Raw genomic sequence first — 22,786 nt, 5'->3', positions numbered from 1 at the left:
TGGTCCAGCCTAGCTTTGAGCAGGAGGCTGGACTACAGACCTCCTGAGGTCTCTTCCAGCCTGATTATCCTATATAAAAATCTATAATCTGTAACAGGAAGTAGACTAATTTACTCATCAGAAATCTCAGCTATAGTAAACTCTAATAACTGACGAAGGAAGCGATCCATTTAGCCTGGGCTCCTAAACGTACATATAGTGCTCTTTAATGTGCATGATTGTACTAAGATCCCTGGGTAAGTGGCCTCCATTCTGCTGGGGGGGTGAGGCACCAAAGACAGTCCTTTCAGGAAACAAAGCAAAACAAAAATACTGCTCGAGCAAGACACTTCAGGAACTTGCACAAAGATGTGCATTAATCCTTCAGGGTATGCTTGGCTGAAGCTAGGCTTCAAAAAAAGCACTAAGCTAACAGACTGTCTTGCCAACCTTCCTCCTTATATGCATATTCCACAGGTGATACACACACACTTCAAATCTCAGCCTGAGTTTTAGCTGACTTGTACATTGGCATGCTGGATGCTTCTTTGCTGGAAGGGTGGGCAGGTGGTGGGGGACCAAAGATGTTAAAGGACCTTAGTAACACAGATGCTAACTCGTGATTTGCATCAGCAATATGTTCAATAATAAAATAAATTAGTTAAGACAACGCTGCATAGACACATATTCTGGAGTAACAGTCACATCTTAGTCCTGTCCTGAAGACATTATATCTACAGAGCAAGCAATTACCAACAGCACACACCATAAGCAGCATTAGGACTCAGAATGACTCATCTGGGTTGTAACCTGTTTGCAGTGACTGACACAAAGATCTAACAAGTATTACTGGCGCTTCAAGATACTATTGTAGTGCAAAAAATCATCTACATTTAAGAATCAAAGGGCAAAAATCAAACCCAAGTTGTAAGTTAAATCGATAGTTAACGCCATTAGATTGCTAGCAATTAATATCCTTATGGCAACCATGGCTTTTGAGTGACAGGAGTGCAAGTAGTGTTCAAAAATAAACCCATTTAAAGCTGTAAGGTCTACCAGGTCTCCTCCTAGATACTAGTATAAGTTAAGGTAACTTCTCGATGGCAACATAACATCCTGAAAAATTAGGGAAAGCCAATGTCTTAACAGTGAGCTTTGTAAAGAAACAAAGTATCAGAATTGTTATGAATCACCCTTGAAAGTAGAATTCAGGAAATCTGCAGAAATCCTTTGCTTTCCTCTTCTGTTGTGGTGGCAGTTTTCAAATTTTAAGAGACAAAATAATGATTTTTATGTTTTTTATAACAAAAAAAAAAAGATCACAATAGTTATCCAAGAACTGCTTCAACTTAAGAAAATCAAAATACAACAGCTTGCTATTCCAGTATAGATAAATAGTTTAACTCCATGGGAATTTTTCTACTAAATTTTACAGCACAAAACAAAACTTAGACTTCAATCTACATACAAGGTTGAAGGGGCTTCGCCAGCTGTTTAGGAATTCATATAATTGGGCTTATGGACAATCTGATACTGAAACATACTAGGTTAGTAGCTGGTTGTGTATGTTGTACCAAGTTCCCATTCCTGCACCTTTAGTAAGCGTAGGTCTGCCAAGTTGTTATTTTACATCAGATTACAAGTAATATAAATGCATCCTTCTCAGGAAAACTAAACAGAGCTCTGCATTTTATGAAAAAAAAAAAAAAATTTTTCTTTCACTTATCCATATTGCATGGCCTCTACAAGGGTGAGAAATGCTACGTTTGGTAAATTATGGACTGGGCGGACAATCATAGCATCACGACATCAGCGTGCATGAACACGTGCATATACTCCCCTGACCCACCCCAGACACTGAGCAAAGTGCAACAGTTCACAGAGAGTACGTACCAACCAGGATGAGGAAATCCATACACAGCAAATGTTGCAATTTCCAAAACCTTTAGTTAGGGAAGAAAAAAAGAAAAAAAAAGAAAGAAAGAAAAAAAAAAAAAGAGTCAAAACCTTACTCTGTAATTCTAAGTTTCAAAAATGACGTAAATTTCTTGACAGGGAATATTCTCAAGAGCTTTAAACCACTAATTTGACTCACTTTAAAGCTCTGCAATTGTCATATTTGACCAGGTATTCCCCAAATTAATCCAACATACACACATCATCCAACAGTGACACATAAAAGGATATACAGTGAATTACACTAACAGTGTATTTGGCTTCACCTGCCATATGGGTTTCAGGCTTTTACCAAATAATGCCAATATTTTGCCACCTTTTTTTTTTTAAATTCAAAAAGCACAAAGGGAATTTCAGCTATGTAACAGAATTCCTTATCTAATTATTCCAAGAGCTGAATGTTTCCAAACAACATTTAAAAGGCTACTTATAAGAAAGCTCACCAAATTTCCATCAAATTAAAAAAGCCTACCTCTAGAAAGGAGACCCTAAGAGAACCATGTGCCACCAAAATGTTCAAGCCACTGAAAACCACAACACCGGCTCATGCTGTTTAACTTGGCATATTACTGTTGAATAAAAAGCAATTCCACTAGCTCTTGCAGTTCCTAATCATACTGGTCAACACATCCAGGAATACAAAAGCTAACAAAAAGCTTACCAGCAAAATTACAGTCAGAAGTCCATCAAATCTATTGCTTGGGTATGACAAGTATCTTTTCAAGCCCAGTGCTAATATTTTCAGCAACATTTCCAGCAGATAGTATAGGATGAAGAAGCAGTTGATAGCCTTTACCCCAAAATAAAAATAATTATTAGAATTATTGACACCTGAGGGAACAGCAATAACTGTAGGAATCTGTTGCATCTTACCCCCAGGAAGAAGTCATCTCTTTCAGACGGCTGCTTATCTGCATCCATCACCAAAACCACCTTAAACAACAAGAAATATTTTATGAATCCACTGCTTTACTGCTGCATAAAACAGATTTTTAAGCACAAGAACAGTCTTTTATGCTTTGCACAGACCTTTTCAAGCAGTTCAGAACATATTTTTTTAACTGCAGGTATTCTCTCCTCAGACTTTGCATGACTAAAGCATGCCAAACATGGACATCTGCTACAAAAAGTGGGGATCAGAACAGAGACTAAAGAACAAAAACAGAACTGAAGTTTGTAGCAGAGGAAAAAAAAAACAAACCAAAACCCAACCCAACCAACCAAAAAACCCCAAACCTTTTACTTACACAGATAGAAATAATGTTTGCAAGGGCTACAACATTCCCCAAGTAGCCAAAGTAGGCGTGGCCAAAGGCAAACTGCATTTTCTGCATAAAATTGGATTGGTACTCCGGACTGGGAGGATGCTGAAAAGAACACAAAGGATTTGCTGAGACAGAAAGTGTAAGCATTTTAATAATAATGCAGGAAAAACACACCCAACCTCAAATTTGAGAAACAGAAATTTTCAAAGCAAAATGTCAAGGCCACATGCTAATTTTGACATTTTGGTAAGAAAGCGTTTTCAAGCTCTGGCTATTAGCAGCAGGAGATCATTTCTGATTAGCAAATGGGTTGACAGTTATGGCACAACACAAGATAATGGCAAAGAAGGGAGATGATCCAACCTCACTCCAGTGGCCCAAGCAGGTAAAACTAAACACCAAGCTACTAATTGTATACATTCCTTCCCCATTTCCCAACATTTAATCTCCCTTAAAAGATTCAGAAGTCTTATTTACATGCAAACATAAAAGAGAACATTTCCTAACCCTCAGAAAGTTTGATTTATTTTTTTTTCTTTCTCCAAGTGGAAAAAATCTGCTTTCTGCCCATCTTCATCTGAACACTTCAAGAATCCACATTTCATTCTTTGTTCAGGGACTGGAGAAAAGACTTTGCCTAACAATATTTGTTACCCTGCAAAGACTAATATATAGCTGAGATGCATTGGTTTAATATAGGACTGTCACAACAAGACAAATCCCTCACATTTCATCAAAAACAATTTACTACAGAGGTACTCATTTCTCCACAGCACTTTTCAGAAACGCTATGCTAAAAGTTTAACTCCTATACCTTGTTTCCTTGTAACGAATCTTCCTATTAAAAAAAAATACACAGAGCCCTCATCTATTTTGTCTGGCCAAGATACTTAAAAATGCTGACAGATTAAACAGCCATGCATTTTGTATATTTAACACTACCTGGCAATCCCAAACTAATGCTGTAAAAGCCCGCAAAGCAATACTGTTTGTGACTATAAGAATAATCCATGAACAACTTAAAAATCAATGACACTTGATTTCACCTTGCATTCAACAAGTTGTGAAGTTTGTTCATAGGCTTGACAGCAGAATACCAGCACTTATTTTTGCACAAGACCACACTCAACTCATGACACTTTATAAATGATTGTCAGATACTTACTTGCTTAATGGCATCTTTGTCTAGTTCTTCAAAGAGCTTCTGAAACTGGGTAGCTGACAGCTGGTCACAGGAGCACATTTTGAGTGACTTCACATGCAAGAGAAACATTCAGATCAACACCTGCAATAGGTGCATCTTCAAAGAGTGCCAACATCCTCAGACTACCTTATAAGTCTAGGAACAGAGATGTAATACAACCCACATCAAGGTACTAGAGCGAGCTTCAATATTCCTTTGCTTTAACACAAAACTGCCACATGACTGTGGGATTTGTCTCACCTTTTCTATTTTCTCTCTCTGGATCACATGCTGCTTAAGAAGGAGCATGCTCTTTTGACATACTTGAATTTTTAGTCTCATCTAGTATTGCCATTATTATGTTATGATCCAAGGAATGAAGATACTATGTCAGTTATAGCTGTTCTACAGAAGTTAGTACCCAAATGGATGGAATTATTTCACAAATTGGAACATGATGAAGACAGTTCTATAGCATGCTAAAGACTAACTGCAACTGTAGCACACACAGCAACAAAAGAAATGGAAAAAAACCACTAACAACAAAAAGAAAAACTAAAACTTGGATTTGCTTCCCTAACTAACAATGCAAGGGACAGCTCAGCATAATTACAGAGCAGGGCATTCATTTTCAGGCAACTCTGTTCACATGTCCCCTATCCCAGGCAACAACTGGAAGCAATACACGCATACCTCTTCATTCTACTTCCAACCTTCTTCACATTGGAGCCAGCCAACTGCTGATGCTATAACCATCAGCTCTGAACTGCCACTTCCTTTTGGCAGAAGATCTTACAATATGGATTTTCCAAATCCTGCTGCATTGTTGTTCTCAAAAAGCAACATTACTTTTAGATAATTTTTCCTGAAACCACACCAATAATCTCTGTATCTCTTATTAGAGCCAAATAATTTCCCTAATCTCTGAAAATCATGGCACGAACAGTACCTTTAATTAAGTCTTCAGTTAAGTAAAGCCACTCTCCCTGTATCCTAATACAAGTATTAATACCTAGAGGGAGCCGTACAGCTAAAATCCAGTGAAAAGAGGCATTTTCAAATGGTAGAGGGAAGCTGCTATAGACAGCAGCTCTACACCACAGTGAGAAATGACTTGCTTCCAAAGAGAAAGTAAAACAAATGAAATAATTAGCCCTGCAAAAGAAGAGTTTTCATTAGTCTACACCTCTCTACAGGTAAATGCATTCCTCATCACACCAACCAAGGAGTAGCAATCTTAAGGTGAAATCACTGCCTAGAGACTGTTTTTGTTCTGAAGACCAAAACATAAACAGACACTGAACCAGGCCTCTATTCACACTTAAAGAAAGCAGCATAAAGAAAGCTGAGCTGAAACTACTACTCCTAGATCAACAGCATGATTAAGGAAATTTCAGTTTCCACAGCTGTCCCATCAGAGCATTTGACATTCACCAACATAAACATTAGGAAAATCCAGTTCTTACTCTCGTGATGGCTTGCTTGCAGCGACAATCCATTTCAACTTTCTGCAGCACTTGTAGTAAGGCCCCAACACTGACATATGACCTATTTAAAAGAAAATAGGATGGGCCCTGAAACAGGTAACTGTCTTGATGGCAAAAAAAAGCTGTTGCAAATGCATTCCTGCCTCTTTCCCTTTCTGAAAAGCAGATAAAACTAGAAGTAGAAATAAAAAGGGAACAGACCCCATAAGAGTCCCAAACTGTGTGTTATAAACATCCAGTCAAAGAATAAAGATAAGAGATGAGCAACAAAGTGCCATTTTTCAAGAAGGGATCCTCAGTAAATATACTAAACAAAGGAGGACAACCAAGAATCTGCTCTCTTCTCCCAGACAACCTACTGTTTCAACATTCTTCACTTACTGTTGTGCATTAGCAGGAGTCTCTTTCAGGGAAGAAAGCACTTCAAATGCAGCCCGGATTCCCAGTCGCCTCCTGAAGAGGGAGGACTGAACCGATTTCTGGACAGTAAGGAGACAATTTACTTGCACTTGTTTAAAGAAAATCCAACCATACAACACAAGTAAGACCCGTAAAATATTTGCCGAGCCCTTAGAACCTACTGCAAGTCTCAGAAAGGGCCGTATCTGTTCAACTAAAATATTTTTTTCAGGAAGACAAAATACTGTTTTCTTTCTCCCACCACCAAAGTCCCTGTCATTAGCCACTAAATCTAGTTGTCCAGATACTGGGCCCAACCTGACAGACACTCCACAGTTTAAAAGGAATACCATGAAGAGTCGTAGGCTGAAATCAATTAAGCCCATTCCTACCAAAAGGACTTGGGGAAGATCAGGGTTACCCAGCTCCTCATGCAGTACTATGTCCTATGGTCAGATAATGTACTGATCCTCTGGCACACAAGCCAGATTTGCAATTAGAGATCAGAATAGGAGACTTCCATAGGCCTCGCTCCCTTCAAGAACTCTGTATACAAGAGGGAAGGAAGCAAGCAAACAAGTCCCTGGAGTTCAAGTAAACATCCAGGTCACAGTTTATTTTTAATTCTGGATTGCATAGGCACATGCCTGTTCTGGACACAATGGCAACAGCAAAGCTCGAGTGTTCACAGAAATTCATACTACTGTGCAAAGAGAAGTTAGACAGCTTGTCCAACTCCAGCTTCTTGCCAAAAAGAAGAAAGCCAGAGACACAGTTTTTCATGCTTCATTTTTTTCCCAAAAATAATCACTTTCAAACTCAGCTACTTTATTGGGAGTCAGATTATGGCATGCTCTCACATAGGAAAGTAGAAAATTGAGAAAGATAGGAGGAAACAGAGCAGGAGTAAAGGATTACAAAAATTCCTCTTGCCACATATTAGGTTTAAACACCCCTCTCCCACAAGAGGGTGGGGGCCATTCCTTCTGTGTAATATTGCCTAAGGCTTACTATTCAACAAACTTAACCTTCTCTCTGGAGCCCTACTAGAGCAGCTATTATTTCACTTTTCCCCCTCAAGCCCTCAACTCCACTCCTCTCAAGGGCTGAATGAACTATTGAACTACCTAAGTAATGGGAAGAAACTATAACACTATATATAAAGGGAGAAGTAAATAATGAAGGAACTATAAGACCATATGTAAAGCAAGGGGGAAATCACACCCAATATCAAAGTCACTGAGTTTCCCCCGCTACGAAGCCTGAAGGAAAGTATAGGCATGAGAAAAGACCAGTTGGAAGGTACACAGTCAGGAACCGCTCTTCATTCCAAGCTACAGAGGCCATCACTGTACTGGCAGAAAGGGAAAAAAGCTTAACATACAGCCCAGAGGCTTAGCTGTCAGACTCCAGTGCTTTTGCATAGTGCTACCCTGACTCAGCTTTACCAAAAACATTGCTATTGACTGAATTTTTATAAAATATGCAAGAGGAAAGTAAAAAACACAGCTGGAAGTGAAACTGTTGAAGAACTAACTCAAGACTTGAGAGAAAAATTTCACCATGGAAGTTACAAAGCTCAAAGAAAAAACTCAAAACAGTTTGAAGACAGTTTGATCAAGACTCAGCCTGTTCTGAGGAGCAAAAGACTGACAGCTCCCTTTTGACTGATAACTGCCTGACCAACGATTCAGTTGTGTGCCATCAGTGTGATAACCATTAATACTTAGCCTAGCACTGTGTTATTTCTACTAATCTACCACGTGTGTTAACTGCTAAGCAGCAAGGTGTGTTAACTGCTAAGCACCTTGGATGTTCTGTATTCATTGCTGGAGATATACCCACTTCTAGAGTTCTCCAGCTGCACCCATGCAGCCTCTTCCCACCACCACCTATCCAGTCAGTTACTACTTTTTGTAATAGCAATAGGGAAGTCACAAATTTAACTTCTTGGATGAAGTACATTTTATTGGAAGTAACTGAGATGATCTTTCATTTGACTGACTTTGCTTTCTAAAATGCTCTTGCTTCAGTTTATTACAATTCCTCCTAGATTGTTCAACTGCACTATCTCACAGAGAAAACAAAAGCACTTACACTATTTCCTGCTAGGGGAATCCAGACTACACTCCCAGTTGGAGACTAAACAACTGGTGTACGTAATGCAACAACACACACGGCACAGCTTGTTAACAAAGGAAAAAAAACTTTTAGTGATGAGTTTAATCACTACCACAGATTGCACACTCCTTGAAAAACATGCAAAAGTACACTGACTTTGTCAGCTTTTACTTCTCTAATAGAGACACCTGAATCAAAAGAGGTCATTACACTGCAAATGAGATTCACATTCCACAAAATGGAGAGAATCACATATGATCAGGCATCTTCCAGAAGCACATTAAAGTATTACACAGATGACTGGTATTGCATGGAGGGTAAGCATATTTGAGATTGAATACTACCAAGAATAACTACTATATCTACTGGCAACTGCTTCTGGTACAAGTCAATTACAAGGCTCAAGTCCATCTTTTAGAGGCAGCAGACTGCCCTAATCATTCTAACATCACACCCACCCATCATGGTAAGGATGCAGTAAAAAATACCAAACACGAAGATGTTTTAGTCAGTGATTCTTTTTTATTGAAGGCTTCTAATGGTGTTCTACTCAGAGAAATTAAATGCTACGAGCTGCAACAATAGCTACTCAAATAGTACAGCAGGTTTTCTTTTCAGAGACCGAGTTTAAGTTACTTGTTCACTTGTCCTTGTTCAGTTTTATAATAGTTTGATTCCCTCCCCCCCTCCCCCCATAATAGTCAAAGTTGCAGATATACAGCGTACATGGAAGTATACAAGCAGGTAATTTTGTCATGGAAGGGGATCAAGCTACAACAGCATAGGTGGGGAAAAGAATCTACAGCAAAGAGCCTTTAGTATCTTAAAACCATATCTACAACTAGGATAGGCACACTGCTTTAACACAGTTGAAACTTTTAATACTCAGGGCTTCACATTTTTAAGGTTATGGTAGAAGACAGAAATTAGGAATACTTTACTCACCAGAAGGTATCCTCGAAACTGGTTGTATATTATTGCTGTAAGCAAGTTCATTAGAAACAAGTTGCCTATCAGAGAAAAAGAGGCAGTAAGAATTATTAGTATACATATCTGTTTCTCAAAGAAGTTTCAATGTATATAGTAAATCAGATGTAAAATTTAAAAAGGATTATTTTTTTTGTGTTTGATTTCCAAAATGTTTTTAATTTTTGAATATACTGTATCTACTCCCCCATGATACGTTACCGAAAAAAACCCAAACTATGAGTACCTTCCATAAGAATTATCTTACAAGACACTACACAGTAATTGGAAGAAACATAGAAAAAGAGAAATTTATGATTAAACTTTCCTAGAAAAAAAACCACACTGCAGCTGGTAAGCACAAGTGTCAAACAAAGTGCATTTAAATTACTGAAGACAAGAGGTAACTTACCTAATACAGTGAAGAGTATGAAGAAGATGGAATATGCTCGATTCTTAGAATATGCAGGAATCATCACTGTATCAGATTTAACAAAAAAGGAAATAAGAATTTAATGCTTAAGATGAAAACTGGATACCTCTATCAGTTTTTGACAATTGCCAAAAGCTCTTATATAGCTCCACTTTAGAGTTGTATATATAATTACAAAGGAAAGGCAAGAATCAAGTTACTAAAGGCATGAAAAATCTTTACATAACCTTCCTCTCGTTGTACTAAGAACTATCAGCTGAAACAATAGTTATAGTAGCCTGAAGATAACCTTACTCTATTACTCTTTGAAAAGAAAGACAAGAGTTATTTCTGAAAGACTGCTCACCATCAGGATTATTTGCAGTAGTTAGCAGGACCAGCAGTGATGTCAGCGAATCTGGCAAATTCCGGAAATACCCCACCCACTCCTTATCCTGCTGGCCATCCTAGTCAAAGAGATGCTCATTGTTAAAGAAACACTGAAGATTCACTAAGACTGTATTACCAAGAAAGGGGAACAAAACATTTAAAAAAGAAAAAAAAAAAAGAACTCAGTGAACAATTTATTTCTTACACACACAATCAAATCTACCCCATGAAAAAGCACGAGACAAGCATAAAAAAATAGGACAATGTGTAGGAATACAGTGCACTCACTTCAGTTATTAACAGCCATTAAAAACATAAGGAAGAACAGAAAGCTAAGACAGACACAGGAAGCTCAATAGAGAAGTTATGTCTAGCTAGCACCTCAGATCCAGGAAGAACAATAGTGTCACAAACAGACAATACAGGAATCTGAAGCCACCCTTGACTGATATAAAAAGCATCACCTCTCAGCCTTCAAGAGATATTAGTGTAGTGGAGATAAAAAGATTCCCTAAACATGATTTAAAAATAAAAAAATAATAAAAAAAAAAATCACAGACTAATACCACCTTCAGTATCAACTTGTATTATAAAATTTAGCATAGAACAGAAGCTGCTTCCTTTGTTATTCCAGCTACAGCATGCTGTAACTTGGCATAGATGGAAACCTAATCACCTTGAATTGTATACTCTTGGCCTACACTCCAGGAGTTGTCCAAAAGCAGAATACAATTTGAGGACAATATTAAAATAGATCTTGTCTGCACTGAAGAACAAAAACAAAACAGCTTCCTCAGTAATGAAGAGCTCCCTCAGTAACTACGGTGTTACAAAAATCCTTGCCTATAGATGTTGATCTCCTCTCAAACACCTACAGCTCTACTAGCATACTCTGTGCATGAAATGTCTCTCACTTCCCCTTTGACTTTCAGATGGAAAACTTAACATCCTCTGAATTAGTTATTTGCACAAAAATTAATACCACTACTCAGACCAGAGGTTTTCCCCTTTCCCCAGTTATCCCCTTACATACTGAAGGGGCTCTGTTTAATTACAGTAACATCTACACAGAACACAGCCAGACAAGTTTTAGGTCTCTTTCCAATAACGTACATGAAGATGTACTTAAAATATGAGTACAAGTATAGTCCTCATCTTATTTTAGAGGAAATAAATATTTACAACAAATAAGATCACACAATATAAAGCAATACACTATAGCCAGCATTAGTGCACATTACAGGAGTTGTTGGGCAGGTGGAAAACATGCAACTGTTCTGTTTTGAAGAGAATGAAGATTCAAAATGCTATGTGCAGTATCAAGGAAAACATCACATAGAGCTTAAACATATTGGGAAAAAAAACAAAAGCAAACAAACAAACAAACAAACAAAGATCAGTGCTACAGCACCAAAAAAATATTTGCAAATACTTTGGTAACTAAGGTCATAAAAATTATTTTGTGGCTCAGTGGAAACATCAGATGATCTGCTAAAGCTCTGATAGTATCAGAATTTTCATCAAAAACACACTGGGAGGCTGATCTTGCATAATTTTACTTTTTTCCCCAAGTTCAAGTAGAGACAGCTAGAAAAAGATGCAGAGTGCAAACAATACAAACACAAATCATGCAGCACAGAACAAACATCCCTTGAATCTGCTGCAAAGACTGGAAAAAATGTACCTCTGGAGGACATACACAAGACAAGGCAAAAATCTAGAGGCATGAATTTCATTACTAAATGTATTTTTAGAACTCGCTTCCAGTATTTTGCCTGGTTAGATACAATTAGTTTGAAAGGGTATTAGACTAGCAAATCAAAAAAGGAAGGAAAGACTGCTGTCTAATTTGTTATTTTTCACTTAAATATATACAAATTTGACTGGTTCAGGTATACAAGTTATATTCCCATCTGCTGGGATAGCTCATAACTAAAATTAGATGTGACATACAGAGTTAATACAAAGATTCAGCATGCAACTAAACAAAGGGGAAAAATAGAGCTCTGCTTCTAATTTCAGAAATTCTATGACATGGGAATTCAAGGAATTTGCTGATTGTAAGGAAGACTAGAGGCAGGCTCAAGTGCAAATTGCAGTAGGAATGAAGGTGCAAAACTGAAATTAAGGAGAGGACTAAAATTACTGGGAGAAATACGCAACAAATCTCTGTGCTCACAGGAGCACAGTTAAGGAAGGCCTTAAAAAGTAAGGACAAAAAAAAAAATCCAAGTATGATACAGTAAGATACAGGAAGTTTAGGAGAGAGGGAACATACCAAGAGCACTGGAACACAAAAGTGATTTTTAACCACAATATTTCAAATTTGCTTTTCGGAAGCGGGAAGAGAAAAAACAGAGGAAGAAACAAAGAGATCAGAAACCAAAACATCAGAGTGCTGCAGGCAAAACCAGGCAAAAACCTACCAAGGAATGGCCAGGGATACCAGTATTGGAAGATAAGAAAACACAGAAGAAACTAAACTTGGCAAAAAGCTAGATAAGGAAAAGGTAAAGAGAAATGAGTGATAATATAAACAAAAAAGTGACAAGATTAAGAGCTTTGGACACAGAACAGCATAGGTTGTTTCAACAAAAGCAGAGAAAGTAACTCAAAGGATCAAACTGGAGAACTGTATAAGGAAGTCTCTTGTATAAACAGACTTTCAATTTCACACCTGTGATAATGGCATCAGTACCAATAACATGCAGGACCATAAACAAAGATGTTGATCACATTTTAGTATGGAACCATCTAACTTCGCTCTGAGCAGTGGAGCTAGATTGATAAAATAATATGCCACAGCATACAGCAAGAGTGAAAGATTTCAGTTGTGGAGTAGGAAGGAGCATTATCACTTAAGAAGCAAAGTAGAGACTAGAAAAAATTCTTCACTAAAGGATGAAGAGATACTAACACTATTCTGAGGGGCCTTCTAATGCACACTTACAGAAACAGCATGGATACTATGCACAGGTTAAATATCCCTAAATGAACTTTAAACTCATCCCAGTAAGCTTGACAAGGTAACATGACCTTTTCAAGGGAAACAAGTTTCACTAGTTTGATTATAAAACTAGACATGCAGCAGCTATGCAAGTAAAGAAAAAACCAAAACACTGAGATCTACCAACACATAAATATAATTGGTTACCTTTGTTCGAGCAAACAGCAGCATGGCAAACATGGTAAAGAGAGACAGATGAACAGCTAGTAGTAGAACAACACTGTTGAAAAGAAAATGTATCATATGCATTAATACCAACTTTATCTTATTCTTAATACCCTCTGCTAAAAATGCAAAAGAATGCCATATAAAGAAAACCATGGGTACTTTTAAGAAGCTATATGGAGTTAACAGAAGATGATCTAAGTTTTGATTCAGAATAAGAATCACACTTGTTCAGGACTCCTCCGCACGAGCTTAGACAGTTGTGAGGTCAATGAGAATTTAACACTTGTTTTTCTAAAGTTAGGACCGTATTTGTACCCTCTGGTCAAAATACAACATCTTGGCTTGCATACACCTTTGATTCCCCTGGGACTTGTTAGTTAAAAACTAACAGGCAAGGACAGTGAGTTCTATAAGCTGTACATACACACAACTCTTGTCACAGGAAGCGATCTCTTTCAAAAAGCATATTGCTGCCTGGTTACGATTTTACCAGTGGGGTTTCCTGTTCAACATTTCTAATGACAGTAAAATTTAACACATATATGGCCAAAACCATTTAGAAATGAAAAAGCTGAAGCACTTTGAAGGTATAAAGAAAGAGTTATTTGTTGTGTGGCACTCATGACTGGAAGACAAGTACACGTGTGTCTACCCATACCTCTGAGAAGCTACACAGCATAGACCTTTGCCCAGGTGATGCCTCAGTTCTTCCCTTACAGAAGGGCTGTATGTAACACATACAGAATTAAAAAAACCCACTCAACTAGCATCAAAAACCTTATCTGGCACATACAGAGTCACATCACATGCATTCTAGAGAAATTTTACAGACTAAAGGAACCAAAGGGTTAACACAACACTTCATCCATTACTACCAGATCTCACCAACCACTCAGCTAGACCATCAGGTGTCACTGCAGAATACTAATGGTAACTACACACTTGCTGTGAAAGGAGGTTTTCTATGCTATTACCTACCTTGCCATTTCAGGCAATGTGCTGTTGATACTTTTTAATGTTTTCTTCATCATAGAAGAATTCTGAAGGAGAAAGAAAGGACGAAGAATTCTTCTTATTCTCACATCCTGTAAAAAACAAGACAATGGCTCAGATACTGAGTTCCCATAAGACTAAACACCACAAATATTTTTCATACAAGTTTATCAAAAACCACTGATACACGTATCAACGAAGTCAACAGTGTAACATAAAAAGGCCGTCCTCAGAAGCTAATTTTTTCCCACTGAAGTCACAAAGCACACAAAAGATTTTATACATACGGGTGCCTCATTAATAGAATGAGAGATTGCTTTAAAAAAGCACATTGCATTTCAATAGCCACATCAGGTCACTAATTATAAACAATCTAACTTCACTCCTGGGTAGACAAAACAAGCAGGTCAAGAGATGGCATTTTAATATTTTCTGCCAAGGTCCATTTCAAGAAGGGAATTAATAGCAAGCTACTTTCAGTAAAAACAGATGCACATTTTGAAAATAAGTGCTTGATTTCAATTTTCAGCCTTTTATAATTAAAGGGCCTGCTAATTACTGATCATTTTCTGCCTCTGACAAGACTCAAACAGGTTATTGCCTTTATTTTCCTTAACATACACTAAAGCAATTAAGCTGTTTGATCCTTGCATTCAAGACACTTGCCAGCCTTCAAGATACTTCTGTGACTTATCAGCTACTTCAAGTATTTCATCATCCTGCATTTTAGGATTAGTCTTCTCAAGGCCACACATAACAACAAAAAAAATCACTTTCTTTCTCACTATTCCCTTGTTCGTACATCCCAGCAGTTAAAATGCTCCTTCTGCCACTGCTTTGTATGGGAGGCTCCTGTTCAAACTACTTGTCCGCTATCATACCTAAAAACTTCACAATCACTTCCTCCCCATGTTGTAAGTACAATCTTCATCCTAGATAATTAAATTCTTTCAGCCACATTATATTTATTTGGCTTGAATATGAAAAGGACATAGGCATTTTTCTTATAGTTAGATGCTTGTAAGCTTAAGTGACATGTTCTTTCAACATTTTAGGATCATCTCTCTGATAGTACATCACATCCTGGTCAGCAGTGACCAGTGGTCAACTATGACCACTGAAGCATAAACAACTAAACAGTGTGTTACTAATAGTTGCAACTGCAGCCAGCCTAATCCTGACTAATACAGCCAATAATTTGAAATAGGTTTGAAAGTTATCTGAAGATAAATGAACAGATAATGGCTTTGACACAAGAACATAAGAAGCAACATTCAAGATTTCTGCCTCTTTTGCTTCCCAGCATTTTTACCATATTAGTATTTTCTTAATGATGATTGTAAGTGAACAACAACTAATTTCATGCAGAGTTATGTCATGGCAGAGAAAATCAATTGAGAGATTGCAATATTACCTAAAGGAGGACACTTGCAGAACTGTTTCACAAAACTGACATTCCTCTCAGGACACAATTGTTTTGAACACACCACAGCTTCATCTTAGAAAGCAGTTATTAAACTATACAATTACCTTTTACTTACACATCACTACATAGACACTGCCATTGAATCAAGAACATCATTCTCCAACTGTATGACAAAATTGGCGCTATGCAACCAGAGTTTCCTCTATACTCTTTGACTGCTGACAGACTATAGCAACAAAGCCTAATTTAATTTTACCAATGAACTCACATCTTATATTAAGAATCAAAGAGAATCCCTTGAGAAGCTACATTACACCAAACATTTTCTGTGTTTCAGTGTATTTACCCAGCTATCAAAGACCAAAAATGAACCACCTCACTCTCTTCCCCTAATTCTCCAATATGCCACGTACACCCTGCTGACTATCGCTTTGCAAGTTCTTCTCCTCTGCCACTCTCCACAATTAAGTTGCTGATTTTTTCTGCAGAAAGCAGTTCTTACCTCTGCGCAGAGAAAACTCAGTGATACAATCCAATCAGTAAGGGAAACAATTAATGTCAGTATATAAGCCATTAGCCATTTATTCTTCCAAAATTCTTCCCATCCAATTAAGTAACTCTGGGGAGGGGAAAACAAACAAACAACTTATTTCAATAATAAATTCTAATGCCCTAATGAGTCAGCACCAATTGTTTACCAAGTATTTGTAATTTTACACCAGTGTCATAAAGAGCTCCCTGAAATCCAAGCACAAGTATATGGATCAGAGAATTCTTCCAGAAGAACTAAATAAAGGTCAGTAAAAGTGAGAGGTACACACAGTCCATGCGAGAGGAATCCTTCAAATGCAAGAAAAATGTCCATTTAATAAGCATAAAAAGATTTTCCAGAAACAAACACCCGAAGAAAAGTTCAGTTTCTGACTATTTCTATTTTGTTTAAATGAACTGGCATATATTTGATTATTATAAAACCCAATTTTTATAGCCTAATACAAGCAGCTAAGCCAGAATCATTGTATTATTAGCAAAATTCATGTCACTGATTCCACACAAACAAGACTTTATATTTCTTAGGTTAAAAAAAAAAAAAAAAAAAGGCAGTAAGTTTCTTAATTCAGGATATAAGCACTTTCTAATTTCTCTGAAAGTAAGGCTTTAATAAAGCAAAGCAACCTCATCATGTAAATCCAAGATTTGAATAATAGCTCCACTGCATTTACCAAAATATAAAATGGAGAAAAGCCACACTGACTATACCTACTGAGCTGCACAACACACCTAGTATTTCATTCAATATGAGATGAACATGATGCTCACCTTCACAGATACATCAACCACGAACACAAGAAAGCAAAGCAGCTCAATGCTTTCTGTTAGGCCACACGGAGGATTCCACGCAGGAAGGCGGTATCGTACATCTGACGTGACAGTAAGCGAAGAAGGCTTTTCAATGAAAGCCAAAGCCAGGATTATAGTGATGGTTAAACTCAAAATCCTGTTTGGATAGAGATGAAATTTAAAAAAAAAAAAAAAAAAACAAACTAAAAAAAAAACAAAAACAAACAACAACAAAAAAAACCAAACAAACAAAAAAAAATACCAAAAAACCAAACACAAACCAAAAAAACCCATGCCCCAAAAAACACCAAATCCACAAAATGACTCAAAAGAATAACAAAGTACTTGCAGTAAAGCAATTTTCTTAGAAGTAAACCAAGCTTTATAATATCATATTTAACACAAATGGGTTAGACCAAAACGTAGAACTTGATTAGCATGCTGTTGCCTGCATTATAACAACATAACTGCTGACCACCAAATAACCTTAGGTGGTGTTCTTTTGAAACTAACAGCAGCAAGCAATCTTACCACTATTTAACATGTTTAGAAATAGACACCTGGAAAAACTCCAACACACAGTGCTGTAAATCATGCCAATAGTCCATTCATGCAACAGTCCTACAGCTGTTCCAAAGAGCCATCTACATGATCACACTTTCATATAACTTGTTGCTTTCCACTTCTATCATGTTCACATGTAGTCAATCCACTTGCTTCCTACAGTAAGTTCTTATAAGGATAAAAGCACAATTAGCTAATTATTTAGCTAAAAAGAAAGATTAAGAATAATTTTTTATAAAGACTTACTCCTAAACAAAAAAGCAAAAAGAATACCAAGTTCTTACCACTGGCAAGTTCTTGAATAGTACCATCGATAAAGCCATAGGGATTTGGAGTCCACACGGTGATTTATAGATCGATACTGAAGGCGGAAAGCAAAAAGGACAATTCAAACATTACATTCAGTTTGTCTCAAAGACAAAGATCAAGTTACCAAAATAAACCAAATGCTAACTAACAAAGCTCAAGTCTTGAGACAATTCCAGTTTCACAATAAGATAAAGAAATTATTGTACAAGTTAATAAAGTGTCAGTCATCAATGACCATAGCTGTAGCCTACACGTATGCAATGGGAAAGATTTTAATGAAGTTTTCCTAATCTAAAGACCGCACCATTGCACAGATAATCAAACTGTGTGGCAGTCATCTGAAGCGAGCATTATCACCATTACAAATAACATCTGTAATAATTCAGTGCCTAGTCTACTTACTTGCCAAAATGGTCCACCCATTTAGGTTACCTTTCTAGCATTCATTCCATTCACAGATTTTCTTTTGTCTTTCTCTTCCAAAAAGCCATAAGATGCAAAGAATTTAGTTCTGAATACAAGAGACCTCAACCTAGGTCTCTAAACAAAACATGCTTTAAGTTCAAGGAAGTACCCGTGATTCTTCAGAACGGGCCTGCTTTTGCTGAAGTCTGCTCAGCCCCTCCTCAGCAGCTGCTCCTGGGCTGCTGTTATTCTGCCTCCGCTGAGAAGTATCCGGTTCCAGAAAGGTGTGCATACCTTAAATATATCTGATCCCCAGAAATCTCCCAACCAAAAGCTACCTGAATGCAGCAAAAGAGCTCAAGAACTGCCCTCCAGCGTTCCCACTACCTGCAACTAATAACTGGGAGATAACAGTATCTAGGAATCTGCAGTAACGGCCAGTAAAGGAGAGACAAAGAAAGAATGAATATTTCCAAAGGCACTAAGTACAGCTGAAACAAGAGTTCCACCTTCTCGCTCGAAGCTAGCCTTAAACTCTACCAGCTCTTTAAGCTATGCCAGTAGTCACATTTAGAGACAAATTACAGGGTTTGCTCAGATAGTTTCTCATAGCAGTAAGGCCAGTCACTCTCAAAAAAAAATCGCCAAAACAGAAACTCCAAACCAAAAACCACCCCACAAACCAGCATGTCTTTTGACAACCTTGAAGAGAAGACACTATCTATTTCATTGTGTGGAAAAACATGTTTCTCCTAGGCAGAAGTTCACTGAAACTTGCATACCCCAGGAATTTGGATTTCTAATTTTGATTTGTAAATCAAGACAATATTACATGGAGTTACCTGAACAATGTTACCTGAACACATAAAAACTTAAAAGCTAGCAGAATGTGTGACAAATATCCAGCATAGGAAGCATAATAGCTAACAAATAAGTTATATTTACCTGTATTGCATCTTCAATAAATACTACAGCTTGATTTATATAAAGGTCATTATCAGTTCCAGTACCTATGAAGTTTAAAAAAAAAAAAAAGAAGAATCACTTGCTGTATTTTGGATAAAGCCTACAGCTTGCTTATTAGTTAACAGAAGCTCCACAACCGTGGTTCTCATGACAAAGGGCACTGTACACACACAAAAAGTAAAAAGAAAGCTCCTGCCACGTTTGCTCTGTCAGCAGCACCGTGCATTAAATTAAATAAATAATAATCATCTCAAACGCATCATGCATCTTTCTGTATTTTGTGTACAGGTTCTCTCTTATGTTTAGCTTAAGTAGCTAGATTACACTAGTAGTTAAATAGCTATCACAAGGCTGGAGTATTGCTATACAGAGAAAAGTCCTAAGTCACATGCATCGTAATGGAGCTTCAATCAAATTATTCTTTGACAAAGTGTACAGTCAAGTGAAGCTGGAAAAATCAGAGAATAGTATTCTAGGCATTTTTACTTTTGTTTAATATAGGTACTGAGGTTTAGATCAATCTTGTTCTCTCCATAACCAACAGAAATCTCTAGTCAGATGAGAACAAAATTAAGCCCTTTTTTAATTTGTCCTGATAGTTATTATTATCATACCAAACAGATCAGAGTTCAAGACACAGAAAGGGGTGAAAATACACAAAGTGAAATAAAATATCACCAAATTAGTTACCATGCAACATTTCAAACCCCATTACTAAGCAGTCCATATGAAGATGTATACATAAAGTATAAAGGGCAATCACTCGCGTTCACTTGAGTTAGGACCTTTAAGTAACCCACCTGGCAATTAAAACAACAAGAGAGACAAAGGCAGTTATGGCCAAAATGAGAAAGAAAAAAAAAAAGGAAGGAAAAAAAAGAGAAAGCCAAGGTGGCTAGAGATACAAAAAATACGTGCTAGTGTAACCTTCCCACAGCGGGGAAGAGGCCCAAGGAGCACTTCATGCCATCCCCTCTCAGGAGACAGCAAACACAGCACGGGACACAGTGAGAAAGAGTCAGTCCCAGGGCTAGCACAACGTTCTCCATGCAATGCCAGGAACACCACTGATCTGAGTCCCAGACGATTTTCTGTTCCACATGATTCAGTGGCATCAATTTTCTACAACGACTGCAAACAGTTTTTAAATGTCACTATTTATCTGAGTGTAAGCAACAACACTGTACTGATTCTGATATGAACCACGGTGCAAGAAGATTGAGCATAAACAGGAGACAAGCCAGGCTCATGCAATAAAGATCTTACCTTTTTCAAGACATGACACACCAGTGAGATAAAAATAAAGTTGTTGAAAGGAATAGTATTAGTTAAAAGGATAGCAAGGACAGCAAAAGCTTTAGGTTCTTGGAGCACACACCAAGCCTAGCATTGATCCCAACGATTTTGAAGGGGCAGAATTGAAGCAACCGTTCTTAATATAAAACAAAACCAGGGAAATTACCAAGAAATGGTTACTTCAGCAATTTCAGGTTGGTTTTTTCTTTAGAAAAAAAAAAAAAAAAACTAAAACAAAACCCACACATTCTTCCTGCATGTTTCCAAGGATGTCCAATTTATTCTGCAATTCTTAGTCACAGCAAGTGACACTTAGTCACAAGTGATGATTAAAGTACTGCTCAGTTTGGGCGTGCAGGATCTCTCCGAGACCCCACTGCACTTTTGACACTGAACAAACAGGGAACAAAAAGAGAAGGTTCACGTAAATGATGCGATACCCTGAAAACAGAGAACCTGAGGTCACCAAAAGAACCTTTCCTAAGAGAATTGAGAAGTCTGACCTCTAACGTTCACTGAGTTAGGGAAAAAAACTTGTAAGCACTTTAAAAAAAAAAAAAAAATTAAAAAAAAAAAAATCAAGCCTCAGGCTGAAGCAGCCCAAGGCTTGTGCCTAAGGTCAGCGATAGCGGCTCGGCGTGTTCAACCAGCCAGGGCGGCCGCAGCGGGTCCCTCACAGCCGTCCCAAGGCGGAGCCGCTGGCAGCAGCCGCCGCCGAAGCCCCGGCGGGCCGGCAGACCCCCGCCGAGCCCCGGCCCCTCGGCAGGCCGGGAAGGGTTTCCTCCTCCGGTACCCGGCCCGCCCGCCCCGCTCCGGGGAGCGGACAAGCCTTGAGGGAAAGGCGAGCCCCCCGCCGCCGCCCGCCTCACCGCCTCAGGCAGCGGCTCCCTCAGCGCCGCGGGCTCGGCCCCGGGGCACGCCGCCGCCGCCGCCGCCCGCCCGCCTCACGGCACCCACCGTCCTCAGCGGCGGAGCGGGCACCGCCACCGGTCCGCCAGAGCCCCCGTCGCGTTCGCCAGCTCTGCGGAGGCAACAACGGCTCCGCCTCAGCGCCGGCTCCCGCCTCCATCGACAGCAACCGCCGCGCTCCCTCCGTGCCGCCGCCGGCAGGGGATGGGATGGGACGGGACCGGGGCGGGCCCCTCCCGCCCGGGGCGGCCCCCGCCCGCTGCACGTGACCGGCTGCCGGGGGAGGGCGGGAACGGCGCCTCCTCCCGCCGCTGCCCGCCCCGGCCCGTCTCCCCCCGCCCCAAACCTCCCGGCCGGTTTTGCCGCCGGGAAACGGCTTCGGTCACGGCGTTGTCCCCTGACAGACCGCTGTCTGCCTCCGGCAGCAAAGGGGGCACCGTGTCCCCCCCCGGCAGCGTCCGCCGCCTCAGGAACGAGGATTTTTTTTTAGGCGGTCGGGGGTCGATGGAAGACGTGACGGTAAATCTGTGGTAAAAAGTGTCGGTTCTTCGCCTGAACTGACGAGAGCAGATCCCCGACGTCGTTTACGATTTAAGAAAAATATCCCTCACGAGGAGTTGCGGCTTTTTTACCTCACGGCAGCTGTAAACTCGGTACCCTCGGCTGAGCTATACCTCTAAGCCAGTCACTGCCTCAGGGGGAGCTGTGGAACAACACTGCGGCCCTGTGGGGGTTGGGTTTAGGACTTCTGCAGAAAATAAGAGCCAGGATAGAAATCATTGCTTCCTGCTTGTATTCACTTACTCAAATGATCATTTACACCTCTAGTCGCAGAAAGTATTTAATTTGTATTTAGTCACCGAGGCAGCCCAGAAGCAACTATGGACTTAGCTTATGCTACTTTGACTGTGAAAAGATGCTTCACTTTTGCTACTCTCCCCCTTTACCTCATGGTCCCCTTCGTACACACTTTCACCCTTCAATTTCATGAAGCTGCAATTTCAAAAGGGGCGATGTCAGCATAATTTGACAACTCCACCCTCTTTTCTGCCACAGACTGGGAGCTATGGCAGCCTAACAATAAATAGGAAGGTGTATCAATCCCTCCTCTTGGTATTCCAGTCGGAGCAGTAAAAGTAGGTCCATCCTCTACTCTTTAATTAGCGAAGGGGTAGTTTTTGCCTTCAGCTGCAGAACTGATGGGTCAAAAAATCACAGTTTCACACTGACCTCTGTGTAAGTCA

General features: G+C 39.1%; 1 protein-coding gene across 8 annotated transcripts in view; it reads right to left on the bottom strand.

The window, feature by feature from the left end:
• TPCN2 (two pore segment channel 2) overlaps window positions 1–21,764 on the bottom strand; it is a 33,969-nt gene extending 12,205 nt beyond the window's left edge. Inside the window, exons 1-18 of one of the 8 annotated variants that reach the window (XR_012653197.1) lie at window positions 21,591–21,764; window positions 19,317–19,381; window positions 17,942–18,018; window positions 17,073–17,250; window positions 16,255–16,371; window positions 14,312–14,418; window positions 13,313–13,385; window positions 12,585–12,653; window positions 10,136–10,235; window positions 9,769–9,834; window positions 9,336–9,400; window positions 6,252–6,349; window positions 5,850–5,931; window positions 4,366–4,452; window positions 3,183–3,302; window positions 2,809–2,868; window positions 2,597–2,725; window positions 1,873–1,922 (exon numbers count right to left, since the gene is read on the bottom strand). Coding sequence is in view for 7 of the 8 variants with exons in the window: in XM_075048250.1 (XP_074904351.1) it covers window positions 1,873–1,922; window positions 2,597–2,725; window positions 2,809–2,868; window positions 3,183–3,302; window positions 4,366–4,452; window positions 5,850–5,931; window positions 6,252–6,349; window positions 9,336–9,400; window positions 9,769–9,834; window positions 10,136–10,235; window positions 12,585–12,653; window positions 13,313–13,385; window positions 14,312–14,418; window positions 16,255–16,371; window positions 17,073–17,250; window positions 17,942–18,018; window positions 19,317–19,381; window positions 21,591–21,702 (1,655 nt within the window). In the remaining variant the exon portion in view is untranslated. Of the gene's footprint in view, window positions 1–1,872; window positions 1,923–2,596; window positions 2,726–2,808; window positions 2,869–3,182; window positions 3,303–4,365; window positions 4,453–5,849; window positions 5,932–6,251; window positions 6,350–9,335; window positions 9,401–9,768; window positions 9,835–10,135; window positions 10,236–12,584; window positions 12,654–13,312; window positions 13,386–14,311; window positions 14,419–16,254; window positions 16,372–17,072; window positions 17,251–17,624; window positions 17,826–17,941; window positions 18,019–19,316; window positions 21,498–21,590 lie in introns of those variants that run through there. The other 7 variants (XM_075048250.1, XM_075048253.1, XM_075048255.1 and 4 more) reach the window with 7 other exon arrangements.
• Window positions 21,765–22,786: the final 1,022 nt, after the last annotated feature.

This window comes from Buteo buteo, chromosome 16, assembly GCF_964188355.1.
Source record: "Buteo buteo chromosome 16, bButBut1.hap1.1, whole genome shotgun sequence".
Taxonomy (NCBI): domain Eukaryota; kingdom Metazoa; phylum Chordata; class Aves; order Accipitriformes; family Accipitridae; genus Buteo; species Buteo buteo.
The sequence above is the reverse complement of the archived record's forward strand: the minus strand, read 5'-3'. Positions and strand labels throughout refer to the sequence as shown.